The following is an 18,887-nucleotide window of genomic DNA, read 5'->3' on the forward strand; positions in this document are numbered from 1 at the left end:
AGTTAAACTTTCACATTAATCCTTGTTTGTCTATTCAAAAAATGACTACATTACAGAGACCTTAAATCACATGTAAAGGGAAGTTTAACCATTATTAAAATAACTATTAGCCCATGAACCCATGTGTTATATATTCCGAAATGGTTTTTTTTAAGTCTACAATATTTAAAAGTCATATAAGTCATATATAAGATGAGAGCATTTAACAAGAAGAGTATGGGTCTTTGAAAAATACACTTTAGAGGGGCAACACTGGAGCTGTAACAAAAAATATTCTCATGGCTGGCTTGTCTTTAGTAAAAACAACACAACAGCAGGGATCAATATGGTTTTACAGAAGCACTAAGCATACATAGTATACAACTATACATTTTATGTATTTTGTTATCCTATAATGACAAGTTATTTTTAGTTAACTATTTTGTTTGTTTGTTTGTTTGTTTGTTAGTTTGTGTGTTTGTTTTGAGATCTTCATTAACTTTTCTAATTATCCTGTGAAAACAAAGCTGGTCTCAATGTTATAACAGGGGGGTATACTATGAAGCAGGATTTGCAGGTATCAAGGTAACCTCAGGGTTATCGATGGGTTTCGAAGAGGTGTGAAGGTTGACTGCAAAGGTGGTTTACTTCTTAATAGGGTTAAGTTCAGGATAAAAATATCAGTTTGCAGAAAAGTCTACCTATTGCCAATCAGTTTGCTTAAGTGTGGAGGTCTGTGAGCTGATTACTTTGACAATATGTAGATGATTTTACATGTGAAAATTATTGATGAAAGTTATCAATTGCGTTTCAACAGAGACTAAAGCTTACACCAGAACTGTGAAGTTGTTGAACCTATTGGACCTAGATGTAAGGGTTATAGTTTTATCACGGGGAAACAGGGTGAATAAAATGTATGGATGCAGTTCTACTCTGGGCTTCCGTACCGTTAAAAAGAAATTTCATTCATTTTAATGAAATCACAAGGAAATTAGTTATTATGGAATAATTAAAAATGATAATTCAAGATTCAAGAAAGCTTCATTGCCAAGTGAGCTTGCACACACAAGGAATTTGATGTGGTGAATGGAACACTGGTACTTAACAACAAGACAGTAAGAATACAACAAGACAGTAGGGGCAATAAATATATAAAAACACAAACACAAATCCAAAAATTCTAAATAAATATAAAAAGACTATCTATACAAAGAAAGGTAAAGAAGTACTTTTAAAGACAGTGCACATGTAGTAGATTAATATGTTATGGAATAATTTACAATATTGCACATGGTTATGAGGTATTGCACCGGAAATCAAAGTATTGCACATGTATGTGAAATATCACAGGAGTCTTTAGTGATTTACAGTTTGATTGTTCATGAGGGATAATTTTATAATAATAATGATAATGATAATGATAATAATAATAATAATAATAATAATAATAATAATAATAATAATAACAAGCCTATGTTCATCTTTTCATCTTGTCCATACGGAAGATACGGAAGAGGATTAGGGCCACTGAAAAAAAAAAAAAAAGGTCCATTTTTTTTTTTTTATTATTATTCTGAGAAAAAAGTCAGAATTCTGAGAATAAAGTCAGAAGTCTGAGATTAAAGTCAGAATTAATAATAATTAAAAAAATATTTTTTGACCTTTTATTTTTATTTTTTTCAGTGGCCCTAATCCTCTTTCGTATCTTCCGTATGTCCATGTTATAATTATAATATTTAAGATATTTTCAGCTGAAAACAGAAAAAAAACAACTAGGAAGCCGGTTGGTCGAGTCGTGACGTCACCAAAGGTCTGACAGTCGACGTTGCAGCCATGGAGGAAGTGAGAGGTGAGTGAGATTTTCTCCTCCTTTAACTGATTCAAATCATCTCTTACAACAATAAATAAGAAGCTAGCAAGTGCTGCAGCGGTTTCCTTACATGTCATGATACCTGAAACGTGTTTTAGGAAAGAAAGGACTGAACAAAAAGCGCTGTCGCTCATCCCTCTCGTTTATTTCAGCCGGCGTTTTGTTTGTTACAGTGGGAAGAGGATAGGGTTTCAAAGCAGCACGATTAACGCTTAGCAGCACAGTGAAATACCATACAGCTCGGCTTTCATGAACAGCATTAAGGATGTGTACAGCAATACGCTAAGTGTAGCGACATTTTATCCAAACCTGGCTCAGCCCCTCGTGGATGTAAACCTGCTTACTGTGTGCGTTTCTGTCAATGGTCGTTGCATCGTCAGCTGGCCGGTGTTCTGCCAAAAACTGTATCCCCAGCGGAGTATGCTCCCCTCGTATTACTGTTTAATAAATATTCAGGCAAGGCGCTTTCATTGTTTTCCCTTTAAACACGCCACACCTTATCGATCTTAGAGGCTGGTCATCTAGTGAACATATTAGTTTGTTATTGTTTTAACAGCATGCAGTGCTTCTGATTTTTCTCATATTGTTGGGTCACATTTTGATCATGGAACATGTACAGATAAAAACAATGTCAAGCACACATAGGGTTGCCAACTTTCTCACTACTACATAAGGGACAGGTGCATGGGGCCATGGTAGTGTGGGCATGATATGTCAATTCAGTGTATTAATATTCTGATTTAACTGGAAATGCAGAAAGTGTGTATATTCCCTTTAATCCTTACTGTATCATTATGTAACCTCATGTGAACAAACCTCTAAGAAACCACAATTTGGCTCTTTACATCAAAAAACAGACAAAAGAAAAATGAAATGCAAAACAGGAGTATGACTTACTAAATGTACTTTTTCCATGGATACTTTTTGCTGCACTTGACAGACTCAAGCAGTCTTTTGTCCTTTTGCACAGCCAGAGAGAAGTCCTTACATGACAAGTCACAGTTTACAGATATTTTAAGTTCATTTTTGATCAGCTCTGTGCTGCATCTGTTTCTTGAGTCTGACCATTTAATGGCCATCAGAGAGAAAATCCTCTCCTCACTTTTTTTTTTGCAGGACTTGGCGCATTTGCGCTGTATACAACTGATGTGTGTGAGTGGGCCTGTGATTGGATGACAGGCGGTGTGATTGGCACATGATCTGCCACTGCTGTTTTATCTGCAGTCTGCTGTATTTACAAGAGTGAATAGTCAATATACGGGCCAATTGAGGTCTAGGTATGAAACAAACCAATTTAGCCCAATGTACGGGATGTCCTGGCTAATACAGGACCCTAAGCACACATATCCAGACATTGTTCCCACCTGTAGGAAGGATAACAAAGGGACCTAGATCAGCTTTAATCTGTTTTGATAACAGTTTAAAGGTAAAGGAGGCCCTAGAAACATATACGTTTCATAATCACTTTTTTCCTTTATAATTTAAACTCTTCATTATTTCTCCACAGTGTTTCCCCTTACTTGTGCCGTGCAAAACTATGCCTGGGGGAAGGTGGGGCAGAACAGCGAAGTGGCCAAACTGGTCATTGGTGGAGATCCACTCGCTGTGGTAGAGGACGGCAAGCCCTATGCCGAGGTAAAGTCATCACTTGGAAGGTACTGATGATTCAAATCACAGAATCACAGATTAGTCCCTGAGGTAAATTTTGACACTGCACCGCTCTCAGGTGGGGTGTAGTGTAGATATTTGAAAATGTCAACAACAAAAAAGACACTCCCCAAGATCAATGTAAGCATTCAATTGAAAAGTCAGAAAGACTACATCAGCTTTAGCAGCTTGTTATGGATGTACTACTTTATTAAGATGAACTGCACAACAGAGACACATAACATTTCCAAGTTTAGTCAAAGTTGGACCACAGATGGCTTGTCATTGTATTGTGAACAGCAGTTCCAGGCCACTGTAATAGAGATAATAGTACACATATATAATAGAATAATTGGTATCAACATCGTTTCCTCATATATCACAGGAAAGACAACTAAAACCAGTACAGATAACTACTCTTATTTTGCAGTTTTCTCCAGGTAGTCACTCTAATTCTTGTAGGAACTCGGAGATCTAGAAACATTGCTCTACAGTACAAAGATGCATCATCCCTCCCATATTTTTAGATTATCTAGGACATAAAAGTGGTGTTGTTCCTCAGTGTCTTGGCAGAGAGCCTTGTTCTCTTCATGCCTTTACAAGTCTTTCCTTATTTAGCCACAGCAGGTCTGCAGGGTTTGTCATGAAGGTCATCAGTTCCACTTATGGCAGTGGTGACATTTTCACATATGGCCAGCCACATTAATGTCACATGTCATGGTTGTTCATGTGAGCTTTACTTAGTTATCTTTGAATTGTGGTATGGATGCAAAATCACATTACAGCAAATAACTTCATGGTTCAGCTTGATTTGTTGTTATCATTAGTGAGACATAATCTTACAGTAATACCAAGTAAAACATGTAAATGTGCATCATTTGGCTTACTTACTTAGGAAGCTGCAATATGTTGATAAAATAGATCAGAAAATCAGTTAATGTATGTTATTTTAACACTACTCTGGCATCAGGATGACTGAGAAACCAGCCTGTATCAAAAAGGTTAGTCGTCACACCGTTTAAGCTGTGCTGCCACCCTTAGTGTTTTTCCACCAACAAGTGTGTGCCCTTGAGAGACAAAATCCTGCATTTACTTCTGGGGCATTAGAGTAACCCTCTTATCCAGACTGATTTACTGAATAAGGTGGTTGGGATTCCTCCCCTCTCACTGAGAATAAACCACTTTAGATTAAAGGATTTGATCAATTGATTAAATGTAAATGTCTGACACCAGACCCTTTGCTAACAGAGAATAAAAGGAATAAGCAAGAACCTGTGATGCCTACTTTTTTATTCTTGAAGTAATTCTATTTCTAGTCAGGCTGCAGAACTCGTCATTAGCTCTTTAAGCAACCCACATTTAATTCTAGTTAAAAGGGGGGTTTGACCAAGCAGCAACCTTCGGTCTCAAAATATGAAGCCCATGTGGAAGTGTTAGAAACTGCAGTTCTTTGAGCATCCACTTGAGGCTAGCTGCAGAAACACAGGAAACCACACACACACCAATTGGAAAAAGACAATATTTGCAGCATTAATAAACATGTTTACAGCCTGGTTCAAACAACAGCTTCAGTCTGAAGAGCTAATTTCTCTATCGTCACACACTGTACGGGGTGAATTTTTTATAACATGATGGTTCAGAAGATATTAAGATTACAAGTTTTACCCATTAAGGGTAAATGACTGACTTGACTGACAGGTGGGAACACTGTAGCTGTTGGCGAGGAGGCTCAAATCCTGCCTCTTTACCTCACACTAGCTCCACAGAAGTTAGGTTGAGTTCAGCATTTCCAATATGGCTGCCGCAGACGATTGGCTTCAAAACAGCGCTTCAGTAACAGATGGGGATGTCATGGATGCTACGTCCATTATTCATCCAGTCTATGGGTTTGACTTATCAACTTCCAGCCACAGATGTAACTCTGCAGCCTTACTTAATATGCAGCAATGGTAATTCATAGTCATCTCTGCTGTGTTTCCTAGCTGTGGATGGGTGCCCACCCAAAAGGCGATGCCCAGATTAAAGACAACAGGATTGCACAGACCACGCTGGGCCAGTGGATCGCCCACTTCCCTGCCTGCCTGGGCTCCAAGGTCAAAGACACCTTCCATGGTCAGCTGCCCTTCCTCTTCAAAGTCCTCTCTGTCAATACAGCCCTGTCCATACAGGCCCACCCCAACAGAGTACGTATAAACACACCCACACACTGTTCAAGTTCTGCACAAAATGACTCATTATTCAGAACATGGGAAATGATTTATAGCGTTGGTTCTGTTAATGCATAAAACAGATTCATGTCTGTCTACATGCTCACCCTTGTTAACCCCTCTTCCTCCTCTCTCATTATGGTTTGGTCAGGAGTTAGCTGCTCATCTCCATGCTCAGTTTCCGGAGCACTATCCAGACAACAACCACAAGCCAGAGATGGCCATTGCTCTGACCCGCTTCCAGGGCCTGTGTGGTTTCAGACCAGTGGAGGAGATCCTGGGATTCCTTAAATGTAAGAGTCAAATCATACATATCTGTTTAGCGTGAAACCCTTACATATTCTATAATTTATATTAAGTAGTGTACTTCAGAGGACAAATGTTCATCAAGTCAATTCATACCTTGTGTTTGTGTCCATGTTCGTCCATTAGCCGTCCCAGAGTTCCGCGCTCTGGTGGGCCTTGATGCAGCAGAGGAGCTGCGAGGCTGCATGGGAGATGCAGTTCAGACGGGCCAGGTGCTGAAGAAGTGCTTCACCAGGATGATGAACTGTGAGAAGAAGGTGTTCGTAGATCAGCTCAACATGTTGGTCAAGAGAGTCACTGAAGAGGGTGAGGAGGGGGCTGAGGGGTGTCACTAATGAGCTAGATTTCTAATATCTGCTTTATGGAGCTAGTTCAGTTGATTTGCAGGAGGAACAGCCATTCAGCAGTGAGAGTAAAAAAATAAATCTATGCAGAAGAGAAGCCTTTAATTCTGTGTTTTTCTTTGCTGCATGTTCTACTTCAGCCTATAGTCTGATACACCATGAGATGATTGCTCAATATGTGGACACAATCTGCAATTACATCATAGTCAACAGTTTGGTCAATGACGCAAGTGTTGAGATATCGACCAGTTGAAAAAAAATCCTCCACCAACTTGTGGAACTTTGAAAGTACAAATTTAGCTAAAAATAGTTCAAAAGAGGACAAAGATAGCTGCTCAATGACACATGGATATATGAACACATTTCAAAAGCAGTAACAGATTTATGGATGGTGGTTGATCTTGGATGTTAATGACCCTCACAGGTGCAGCAGGGAAAGACACATCAACCAGTAACGGGGACCTGTTACTACGCCTCCACTCCCAGTACCCTGGAGACATCGGCTGCTTCTCCATCTACTTCCTCAACTACATGGTGCTGGATCCAGGACAGGCCATGTTCCTTGGAGCCAATGAGCCACATGCATACATTCATGGAGGTCAGATAATAATTTGATTGGTATTTATGAAACATAAATCACTCTAGATCTTATCCGGATTGAAAAAATAATAAGTGGGGCGCCGTTGGCCTAGCGGTCTAAGCATGCACCCCATATACAGAGGCTTTAACCCTCGTTGCAGAGGTCACAGGTTCCAGCCTCGACCATTTGCTGCATGTCCTCCCCCACTCTCTACTCCCCACATTTCCTGTCTCTCTTCAGCCGTCCTATCTATTAAAGGCGAAAATGCCCAAAAATAGAATAAGTACAATTGTTAAGTGTGTCTGACTAATCTGCAGTATGTTCTCCTGTATTGTAGAGAAGCTTTTAGATGTTAGTTCACACACCTGTCGTTAAATACATTTTTGGAAATCCCCCACTTAAAGTAAAAGATGAAAGTGGTGGAGAAAATTTGATCCCTTGATGCATTTAACATCTAAGGCTGACTGATCTTACATTGTAGTGCCAGAGGATTGATTTTTTATATTTGATAAGGAGTCATCATCACATGTGCTTTTCTTTTCTGTCTAGACTGTATCGAGTGCATGGCCTGCTCAGACAACACGGTGAGAGCTGGCCTGACTCCTAAATACATTGATGTGAACACACTCTGTGAGATGCTGAACTACAGCCCGGCTTCAGCCAGCTCCAAAATCTTCCCGTGTGTTCAAGATGCCTCAGATCCCTGTGTGACCCTGTACGACCCCCCAGTGCCAGACTTCACTGTCATGAGGATACAGGTAGGAAACTTCTACTAGTTGCTGCACGATGAAACCAGCAATTTTTAAATGAGATCCAGCTATGGAATGATTTAGAAAATCCCCTGGGGTGTCACTTTGGTACTCAAAATAGAAAATAAACATTTAAACCATTAGGGTTTAGTATGACTTGACGATAAAGATGTAGAGTTTTAACCCTCCCGTTACCCTAAAATTTACTGACATATTTTATCCTTGGAGTCAATTTGACCCCAGCAATTTAAACCTCCAGAAACTGATTGTTACCGAGGTTTATGTGTCAGGTACTTTATGTTTCTTTGTTGACTACTTGAATAGCCCTTTAAATAAAATATGTTTCAAGCATAATCACAATTTAAAGCATTTAGAAGGACTTTTTTTGTAAAACAGAACATGAAACTGCTGCAAGTTTGTCATGCTCTCGTCGGCCCTGCCTTGTTTCTATGTTATCAAAACATATGACACAGGACACATCATTGAATGTCTTTAGAGACATGGTGGCTGGAAATATTATATCTCAATCTAAAGGTTGGCAGTTCGATCCCAGCTCCTGCAGTCACATGCAGAAGTGTCCTTGGTTATAGTGACCTCAATATCATCCAAAACAACCAAAACAAATGTGTAAAATGTTGATATTTCTAATGTTATATACAGCTAAAACAGCCTTGGGTCAAATTGACCCCAAGGAACACAGATGCTTCTTTTGTTTTTTACAGGAAATTGGAACATATCAGCATTTTAATTTTATGGTTTCCCAGTTGTCCCCATTAAATTAGGAAAACCCAAAAAAATGATGTCAGTCATTAATTTAGAGATGTTAAACATTGAATGGGGTCCAATTGACCCCGAGGATAATAGGAGGGTTAATGTGCAGACAAATCAGCCTCAACTTAAAATGTGACGGCTGCCCACATGCATCAACCTCCTCGATCCTTTTGCTGTTGTATAATGTCTCACAGGAGATGTTTCTTGGGACAGATGTACATGAGAATTAACAAAAAATTAAATATGACTCAAAAGCTTCCTTTGTTATTAAATCACAGTCTAAATGGATTTTAAACTCTACATGAACCTGGCCTTATCTGACACAGTAAACAGACTTGTGCTTTTAGGACCAACATCAAAGTGTGTAGTACAGTCACAATATACACAAGGTCCCAGCTAGACAGTCTCACCATGTGCTGTTTCATCCGTCCCTCAGGTCCCAGCCTCAGTGAAGCAGTACACCGTCGCTCCCGTCGACAGCGCCAGCATCCTCCTGGTCATCGAAGGTGACGCCACAGCGACCTCTGCCGCCGCCCTCTCTGATGTCACCCTGAGACGCGGCACTGTCCTGTTTGTGTCAGCCAATGAGGGCGTCTCCCTGCACATCACCTCCCAGTCAGGGATGAACATGTTCAGGGCCTGCTGCCTTCTGTAGCTGCGAGTCTGTGAGTGAGTGTGAGAGCTCAAACCGCCTGTGTCTGTCTTCCTCTGGTGTCACTCAGTAAGGTTGACTTGTGTTCAAGAGTTGATCCTGAAGGTGAGTCTCTGCACTTTCAGGGAGGTAGTACACCAGAGGAGGACTAAGACACAGTGTGGATGCCCGTCTGTGCCCACTGCTCCCCCTAACCCAAACTCAGTAAATACTGCCTCCGTTAGTGTTTCTTAAGCAGTTATTCAATACTGCTGGATTTTAACTGGTTTTAACTTTTATAACTGTAGTACTACGTTAATATCTTGTAGAAACCATGCGGAGGATATGCACATCCGAAACAATTTACAGGTGCTGGACATGTACTAAGAAATAAGGGTAAAATATTGCTACAACACTGAACAGCAGCAACATACAGTTAAGAACACATTTATAATGTTAGGTTACTTTATTTATACCGGTAGGTTGATTTGTTTTGTTGCAAGATGATGATAACATCCAGTTTGACATTGACAGTAGGAATTGACAAACTATCAAAACACAAAAACATGATATAAAATTACTCTGGTTCCACCACCCATAATTTAAAGGAGAGAGAAAAAGATCATATAATTAGACATACATACAACATCTTGTTCAGCTTGGTTGTTGCAGCAGGATCTGCTGGATTTGATCTGCACCTTGGGACTGAATACCTTCGTCCGGAGGGAAGAAGATGAAACTTGTTGTTCAGAGGGTGGGAGTCATTGTTTAAAATTGCGGTAGCTATCTGCTGTACCTGTCTGGTGTACAGAGACACTGGGTAAGGCTGTGACTCACCAATCAGTCTGAATACACCGTTTAAATATCTGGTTCAATGAATTTCTCTCCTTCAAAGATGTGTGACTAAACCATGCCAGCAAAGAAAAGGAGAACACAGACTCAATAAAACAGAGTCGTTATGGTTCCATCAACATGGAAGTGTGACAGTTTCCTTAAACAATACAAGCGCTGATGAAATGTTGCATAAAGTAGTATTTCTTACCTTGGAATAACATAGGAAATACAAACCTGGGCGAAAAACATCTTCTTTTGAAGACCATAAAATATGATCTTGCTCTAGAGAAGCCAATCAGGTGTTTTAATATAGTAACATTTGCTTTTGGGGACATTTTTGCAAAGGATTAAATAGGGTTAAATAAAAACAACCTTATTCTGGAGCAATCTTCTCCCTATGAAGACAGTTTGATATCACTAAAAGCTTGGAGAATAATAGCTAACTGACTTAAAAATATGGTCAGAGCTCAATTTATTCTGCATTTCTGTAATGGTTGCTCTTCAGTGTTCCCAGCTGTTTCCCCTTTTAAATTCCTAATACACTTCCAGCTCTACATCCATACCTTCAGGTTTTAAACGCTAACAAAAACACACACCAACAGTGATTTATTCAAACTGCACTGCAGCAGGGTGGGGGATATGTTTACACTGGTGCAGTTCACCACCACTCACTTTATACAACCACAGCACCACTGAGCATGTTAAGTGAGCCAGCAGTTTGTCTTACTCTAAGGTAAAGCTACCTGTTTAATCATTTAAGTTTAGCTTGAACAAATACAAAATCCGCCTCTGGGAAAACACATCCGTAGTGTTCACAGTTGAGGGTACAGTATATAGTGTAATGCTGAGATGCCTGTGCATGTTTGATTCAGAGCAGTAATACCTGAGAGGGTCCTCCATCTCGACCCCCTGCATGTATTACTGCTTTAAACTGTTACCAGCGCATGTTTACAATCTGGAAACTTCTCCTCAAAGTAGTGATCAGTCTTAGAAATCATAAAAACATGGAGTGGGAACAGGCAAATGAAGGCCTATGTCTCCATCCCACCCAGCACGACTTCATAAGAATCAGGAAATGTAACTCCAACTTCCATACGACTGAAAGTTAGAGTTGTTCCGATGCCAATACCGATAGAAGAAATGATCCTGAGAGGGCAGAGAACGTCAAGGCACAGATCTGATACCTTCATTCATCCCCAACAGAGGGGATCAATGACGTTTCTTCTTCTCAAAAAATGAAACCTATGCAGCGACAACACAACACAACTGGAGGTAGCTGCTTGTGTTTTAAAGCAAGTAATAAAGAACGGACTTGCGGTCATTTATGATGGTAACTTCAAAATCAACAATGGTGCCTTGCTATTAAGCGGACAGTCAAGACTAGCAAAGAGTCACCAATCACAATAGAATGTCAGCACACACTTTGAGGTTGTGTTTGGCATATAAGATAATAGCTTGTTTACAGGTGTTCAGCTTGGATTTCTAATGGGAACTGGGCCAGGTCATAAATCAGTTATAGCAATGTTATAACATACACTTAGGGGTAGTGGTTAACAGCTGTTTACCAGTAATAATGATATACTTATCTTTATTGTATGGTAAAGGAGATTTCTTACACAAAATCCGTGTCCGGTCTGGCTCCATGCTCTCTCGTAGTTACTGAATCAAGGATTCTCCTCCTCCTCTCCTCATCCATGTTGTCTTTATTGGACGCTGAAAACCTCAGACCTGTTGACCCCAGGCCTGGCTCCACTCAAAATGACATTTTGTTGTCATAGTAAAGTTAAAAACGATCTTGTTTTATTCTGAGAACTAACCAGATGTTTTAATTTTGTTTTGGTGCCTGACGTCCTGTCCCGCTCTGTCTGCTCTGTGCAGATTAATGTGTTGTGCCGGCAAAAATAGAAGTCTAGTGTATCTGATCCGTTGCGTTCCGACCTGCCAGAATGCAAAAGAACGGATCCAGTGGAAGTTAACACATTGACTAGAATAGAAACCTATCAGATCCATGTCCGGTCGGGATCGGAGACGGACCGGACACGGATCTAGTGGCATTTGGCCGTTAGTCTCAGCCAGTCTAGGTTAGGTTAAGTATCAGGATCAAGCTCTCACATTGAACAATGGTATCAGAACATCTCTACTGAAAAGCACTACTGCTGCTTGTTGCAAACCAAGCTGGAAAATCCACGTCTTGTACGGTCGGTCATGTGACGAAATGCTGCATTCAATTTTATAGTATTCTAAGAACAAACATGTCTGTATTTCTTCAGACCTTTTGCATGTTTTATTGTTTGTACTGATTCATTAATAGTGAATGAAGCGACCCCCTGAAGGAGCTCTGTATCATAAGGCTTCACTTGTACATTATGACATTACGAGCTGAGTGGTTCGTCTTCACAGCGAGACCTTTTTATGGTCACCACTTCCTGACATGTTGCCACTATACTGTAACTGTGTTCTTTCAGTTTGGTGCAGACTTGAGCGTGATATTCCAGTTCAGCCCAGGGTCGAATTTGAACTTGAACAATTCTGAAGTGAGTCTCACTTTATCATGAGTAATCTGGAATCAAATATTTGAGGATGACGTAGCTCTGCAAACGTAGCAGTGAGTTCATATGTCTGAATGGTTTCACCTTAGAGTGACTTCAGTGAGGCGAGCCAACCCTGGTGATGCTTTTTCCTTAGTCATTAATGTATCAGTGATGATGGTTGATCAATATGCTTGTCCTTGATATAAATGCACTAAACCTTTATGATGTTTGTTGTTGTAAAGATTGTTAAAATGGAAGAATATGAGCAGACACAAGAAGGGAGTCATGAGCTAAAATTATTGCGTTTTTGGGGAATCATTTAAATCATCCAGTTTTTTTTGTCATCACACTTGGACTTCTTTCTTTAAATGTTTTGATTTAGTGACAAAATCCTGTAGAGGTCAAGTTAAAGTTTTATTTAATGATCACACCTTCGTTACTGATCCTGTTTTATGTCACAGTTTGTGTTAAATGCTGTACGTCCAGGACTTTGCACACAAATCTTTATTTAACTTTTCTGTCACTTTTAACTCATGTCCTTCAAGTGCACACATGTCTGAAGGCCACAGTGTTTTTACCATATTTGTTTGATTCAACTTTTATGGGGGCATTTCTTTGAATATTTCTAAACTTAGGGCATGGTTTAGCATTTTTGATTATGGTGATAATGTAGCCTGGGACTGCAGGGAACGTGTGTACGTAGAAACTGGTGTAATAAAGCCTGGTTCTGTTACTACACTGTCTGAATTGTTTGGTGTCAAAACAAAAAACACTCAAAAACACATGAAGGGATTTTTTTTGAAAGCAGGTTTGAGGATCACTTGATGACATTTTTACACCAAGCCATGTGCTGGACTTTTCAAGGTGCAAGGTTTTTTTCAGAAGAGTTAACCCCTGATTACTTGAAAATACTGCAAAGAAATAAAGTCAGGTTATTGCTACTGATACTTGTCAAGACAATATGTAAAAATAAAATCAATTATAGTAGAAAAGTTTATTAACTAGGCTTTAATATATTAAAATAACTCTAAATATCCTAGGTATGTTTCTAATAATAAGTATATATTCAGTAAAACTAATGCAGATGCAGAGGGGATAGATAAATAGATAGATAAATAAATAGAATGTTAAGATAATGACTAGATAAATCAACTAAATCATGAATACATGATTTAATATGTAATATAAATCGGTCAACAAACAACAAGAAAATCAGCTGTTGACAGCTCTACCCTGAAGGACTTGATCTGTCTTATCAGGCGCACCTGGAGCAGGTCATCCAGAGCGCACTGGAGAAAAGCAGGCCAAAAACGCTGAACTTTAAACAGCCTGGGGTGGAGAGTAGACCCATGGTGCAGATGACGATCTGAAACCGAGGAGGCAGCAGGTAGGAGCTGGTTTTGTTTGAATAATTTTATCTTCAAATTTCAAAGCAAAGTTTATTGTTTTATCTGAAAGAATGTAGTTTTATTTTATTTAATAATGTAATATTAAGAAAAAGGAGATTACATTTAGCTCTGGGCTGCAAATAACTGTTTCCTCTGTTCCTGAATTAGGCGTCTGCTCCACAAGTAGTACATCTCAAAAACTTCAAATGAATGGTTTATCCAATATGTAAAAGTATTTAGTTTCATGTCACATGGAGGAAAAAAAGAACGTTATTACATATGAGAGGCTGTAATCAAAGAGTTGTATTTTCTCAGAGGTCAGTAATCTATAACCAGCTTTTCATGCTGCTTGCAGTCTCTCTTTCGTTGTCTAGTGGCAGCTTCTGGTTGAACATATGAATAGATCTGTTTTTTTTCCTTGGCTTTGGAGCTTTCTGATGCTATCAAATGTAAAAGTTATGGACAGTGGCTGTTTTCAAAACCACCTGCTACATACTACCTATGAATGTAGTATTTAGTATGCAGTACGTACTGCATACTGCATTTGAAGGTAGTATGTAGTTCGACTGTTCTGCTGGATCTGGTCTGCAGTATGCTGGGCCAGGCGTCGCTGGATTTCCAACGACGAAGCTGATAGATAAACTGCTTCTTTAGCATCCACTTATAATTAAAAAAATTAAGAAGTCGTTTATATGTAATTTTATAATTTTCACAGCACCTAAAAACTGAGTGCCCCCCCGCCGTCATAAACAGAAAAAAGAAGGAGTGGAATGTTAGCGCTATGCATTGTGGGAAACAGTACACAAGGGAGACTGGTCCGATGCATACTGACAAGTTTTCCCGAATCAGTACGACATCCGGGGAGTTTTGGCATCCTGCAGATTTTGATCTGTTCACATACTGCATACTGAATTTTGGCCAGATCAGTACGTACTGCTAGTATAGCAGGCGGTTTCAAAAAACAGCCACTGTTCTGTTTTAAAGAATCTTGAAGCAACAAGAAAATGTTGACAACCTTAATTTATTTATTAACACATTTATTTCCTTTCATAAAATAAACTGTTGGACTGATCAAAACATTTTAAGGAATTCACGATAGAAGATAAATAACACATTTACATTGAATTTTATAACACACAGAGGTGAATAAAAATCAAGCCCCCAGGCTTGAAGTGAAGTAGGAGACATACTTAAAGTCTGCTGGTTAATATTTATATTTGGACTGTTTGAAATTGTAGAAATAGATATCTGAACCTCGTCGTTTTGTAGAGATAAGCTTCTCAGAGATAAAGACAGCCTGCCTGATAGTTGATTCTCTAATAAAGGGTGAAGAAGCAGCAGACAGTTGTCTGAAGATCCCCTCAAATTATTAACAAAGATTCCACAAGTACAGCAGCAACAGACCCAAGTCTCCAACCAGTCTGTATTAAATTAAAGTGCATTGTTTAGCAGACTGAAGTCTACAGGTTAGAGACTCAGGATTTACAAAGCCTGTAGAAGACCTCTGTAAGCCCTCACAGCCTCATTTAAGAGCTGTATTTGACTGAAGTAGAACTGTGTGCATTGTTTCTGTTTGCTTCCCTCCCCTCTCCAAAGGCTCCACAAGCTGCTGCTGGATTTACTCGTTTGCACTGTTGTCCTTTGTTTTCATTTGATGGAACTTTCTTCTCTCTGGGTTTGCATGTGTAACACCAGTGACCCGGCTGTGAAGGGTTCCAGTCTTCTGTGTAAGGATCTGGTTATGAAAAGTCATGTAGAAAAAGTTCTATGATCCATTCGGTTCTCCATCATGCCCCTCTGCTTTGCTCTCTGTAAGCTTCACTGCCTGTCTGAAGTGCTCCCACAGGGGGCGCTGTTGTGGAGGCTTAGAGGCCACTTTAGATTTGCAGGCTTTCACAGGTTTGTTCTGCATGGTGTCCAAAGTAAACCTGTGCTTACAGATCAACTCTGATGTGGGCTTCAGCACACTGTACAGAGCCTGTAACGCCCGCACATCCTCCAAAGCATCATGGGCCTTGTAGTCCACACCTAGCAGCTCCCTGACCAGATTCTCCTGTCGGAAACTCTGGAGGCTGCGGTCCTTCAGCATCTCTCGAGCCAGTGGCAGAGTGTCAACACAACCGGAGATTGAGGAGTCAAACTCTGCTCTGAGGTCAAGTTCATCCAGAGCTCGAGCCAGCAGGCGGCAGTCGAAGCGGCGAATGTTGTGGCCGATGACGAGCGGGCGTCTGAGCATTTGTAGGAAAGCTATGAAGGCGACGAGGACCTCTCTCAGGGAGTTAGTGAGGACGAGCTGGCGGTGGAGGTACAGTCTGTGCTTGCGGACTTTGAAGCCGGTCACTTTGGCTGCTCCTCGCTGCATTCGACTGCGTGGGATGATGTAGAGGTTGAGTGAGTGACCTCCACTCACTGCAGCCAGCTGGACAATCTCACAGCTCTGACCTAGAGGGAGAAAGAAGCAGAGAACAGGCTTTTACTTCACAGACATGCTAGTGTTTTGTAGAAGCAAACATTAAAACTTCAGACTCTTCAACACTGACCGACATTAGACATGGAAGATAATATCAAATGGCTTTGTGTTGGGTACCTTGTGCTAAGGTAAAGACATACAAAGAGATAAAAGCAGTAAAATAAATAAATAAATAAATCAAGATAAATAAAATCAATAAAGGCTGTAAATGAGATATTAAGAGAGTAAAACAATTAAAGGAAAATAAGATGGGATAGAAAGTTAAATGATACTTCTATCATTTTCATTCTTTGTAAACATTACCTTGTCTGTCTGTCTGTCTGTCTGTCTGTCTGTCTGTCTGTCTGTCTGTCTGTCTGTCTATCATTGCATTTCTTTTTTTTAATGTTTAAAATATATTTAACATTTATACATGTTTCATTTGATTCACTTCCCAAATCTTTAACTACAGCAGGGCAAAATACATAGACAGATGGATGAATGAATGAATAAATGCATGGATGGATGAATAAAAAATAAACTAACACACTAACATCTTCAAAAGTTAAAGTTTCTACCTTTAAAAACATGCATGACTTTCTTTAGTAATCTAAATCTACAGTCAAACTAAATTATCTGTTATTTCGGGACACCTAGGTGTAGTCTAAAGCAGTGTTTCTCAACTGGTGGGTCGAGACCCAAAAGTGGATCGCAAACTCGTTTTGAGTGGGTCGCGGGCCTTCGGCTGGGGAAAAAAATATATAAATGAAAATTGTGACACAATGCTTTTTACAGTGTAGTGTAAGACGATCAAAGTATTTTTTTTCCTATGGGAAATAAGCATGGCTAAACGCAAATAATGAATTACGACTACATTAAATATGGATTTTATTATATTGATAAAAAAGGACGACAAAAACCTCAGTGTGTTGTGTGCACCCAGGTGTTGGCAAGTAAAAGTATGAAGCTGTCAAAATTAAAGCGGCATTTGGAAACAAAACACTCTTCTCTCTTTTAATAGCATAATTTTTGTTTGTGCCAAAACTACATATTTTTGAATCTCTTTGAAACTAGTTCTCACTAGTTAGACTTATTTGTTTCATGATTGTGCATAATATTCTTGAAACCTTGTGTCCCTAATATGCACTTTTTGATTGACGTTAAAAATGCAGCTAATAGAGTGTGAAAGGGCATATTTCTTCTTCGAGCATCGCCACTTGCTGGTCGTTTTGGGTTTACCAGTACACTTGTTTATTTTGTGTGTTGGCATAATCTGATATTCTGTATCTCAGGTTCAAACTGCACTATCTTTCCTGCACTATGTTCCTTGATTTGGGCTTGTCGCTAAGGGGAGATGGTGGGTCCCGAAGACAGACCAGTTGAGAACCACTGGTCTAAAGGACCCAAAGTAAGACAATTGGTTAGATAAAAATAAAATGTGTGCCATTAGCATTAAAACACCCATAGGGCATTTACATGTATAAATAGTGCTAATAATGATCTTACCTAGTCCAGTTGTCTCCAGGTCAAAGAAAACCAGCGTCTCTTCACACTCTTCAGCTCTGCCTGACTCTGAGTTTTGCATCACGTTACTGCCTCAGTTTAAATAACTTTCATAGATAATAACGAACATTAAACAAACCACTTATTTATCTTCATGACTTTTATCGGAATCTCTTGTTTGCTGTGTCGATGTTAATGCCGTCATTTTTAACACCTGTGCAGACAGACAGCATAAACTGTCCAAATACAAACTACCGTGAGGAAGAACACGAGAGCCTGAATGGACTTGAAGTGTATAAAACAAAAAATAACGTACATTTATGTCTTTTGCAAATTGAAATGTAAAGTTTCATGCAAACAGAGGGTGTCCAAAGAAACACTTTCCTTCCGCTATTGTTTTTGAATGTTGCGCAAGCGCAGAAAAACGTATTCTTCTTCGTTCTGTTTAATGGCAGGTGGCAACGAGCGTTAAAGGCGCATTACCGCCACCTACTATACTGGAGTGTGGACCAGAGATCCCTTTTTACATTAATCTAGAGGGAAAAAATGATTAAATAATTAACTTAAAAGATCAAATAAATGCAATTAATAAAAAAATAAAATGAAAACAAAAAGCTAAATTCTCTCCATTGACTCAGTTTCTTTTAAAAATAACAAAATAAAGGGAAACTGCTGCCCCCCAAAGGAGATAACTGACTGTGCAATGAGACAGCAGTGAATAAAAATGTAGATTAAACACTGAACCAGCAGGTAGCCTGTATGTGCTGTTTAGTAAGTGACTATGAAAGGAAAAGTGATGACAGTGATTAAAGTTGTAAATTTAGTGAGATGGAAAATCAAAAGATTTAATACATTTTAATGAAGTATTAAAAGAAATGTTTAAACCTAACATAATTTGTAATTATGTAACAAAAATATTTTACACCTTGATTTGAATCCTAACATTTCAAATGCGATAATCTGATCCCCCTTACTCTATAATCCTACATACACTCTTTTCCTCTATCGAGTTAAAGCTGTGATACCTGATTTTCACTCTGTAATTATAATAAGGTCAACAGTAATAAAAAGTGAATGGTATACATATTTAGCAAAGCA

At 39.3% G+C, this 18,887-nt stretch overlaps 2 protein-coding genes across 2 annotated transcripts; one reads left to right on the top strand and one right to left on the bottom strand.

Annotated features, from left to right (window-relative positions):
• The first annotated feature begins 1,740 nt into the window (after positions 1 to 1,740).
• mpi (mannose phosphate isomerase) lies at positions 1,741 to 13,185 on the top strand. Its single transcript, XM_034686235.1, has 8 exons — positions 1,741 to 1,828; positions 3,357 to 3,484; positions 5,479 to 5,679; positions 5,855 to 5,996; positions 6,136 to 6,315; positions 6,778 to 6,951; positions 7,483 to 7,691; positions 8,890 to 13,185. Exons 1-8 carry the CDS (start codon positions 1,813 to 1,815, stop codon positions 9,106 to 9,108), a joined length of 1,269 nt encoding a protein of 422 aa, XP_034542126.1. The 5' UTR covers positions 1,741 to 1,812; the 3' UTR covers positions 9,109 to 13,185.
• A 1,657-nt stretch (positions 13,186 to 14,842) lies between these two features.
• LOC117814925 lies at positions 14,843 to 18,223 on the bottom strand. The gene is made up of 2 exons (XM_034686507.1): positions 17,793 to 18,223; positions 14,843 to 16,279 (listed from the first exon to the last, which is right to left on the bottom strand). The coding sequence occupies exons 1-2, from the start codon at positions 17,869 to 17,871 to the stop codon at positions 15,603 to 15,605; spliced, it is 756 nt and encodes a 251-aa protein (XP_034542398.1). The 5' UTR covers positions 17,872 to 18,223; the 3' UTR covers positions 14,843 to 15,602.
• Between the last annotated feature and the right edge of the window lie 664 nt (positions 18,224 to 18,887).

Source organism: Notolabrus celidotus, chromosome 6, assembly GCF_009762535.1.
Source record: "Notolabrus celidotus isolate fNotCel1 chromosome 6, fNotCel1.pri, whole genome shotgun sequence".
NCBI classification, from domain to species: Eukaryota; Metazoa; Chordata; class Actinopteri; order Labriformes; family Labridae; genus Notolabrus; species Notolabrus celidotus.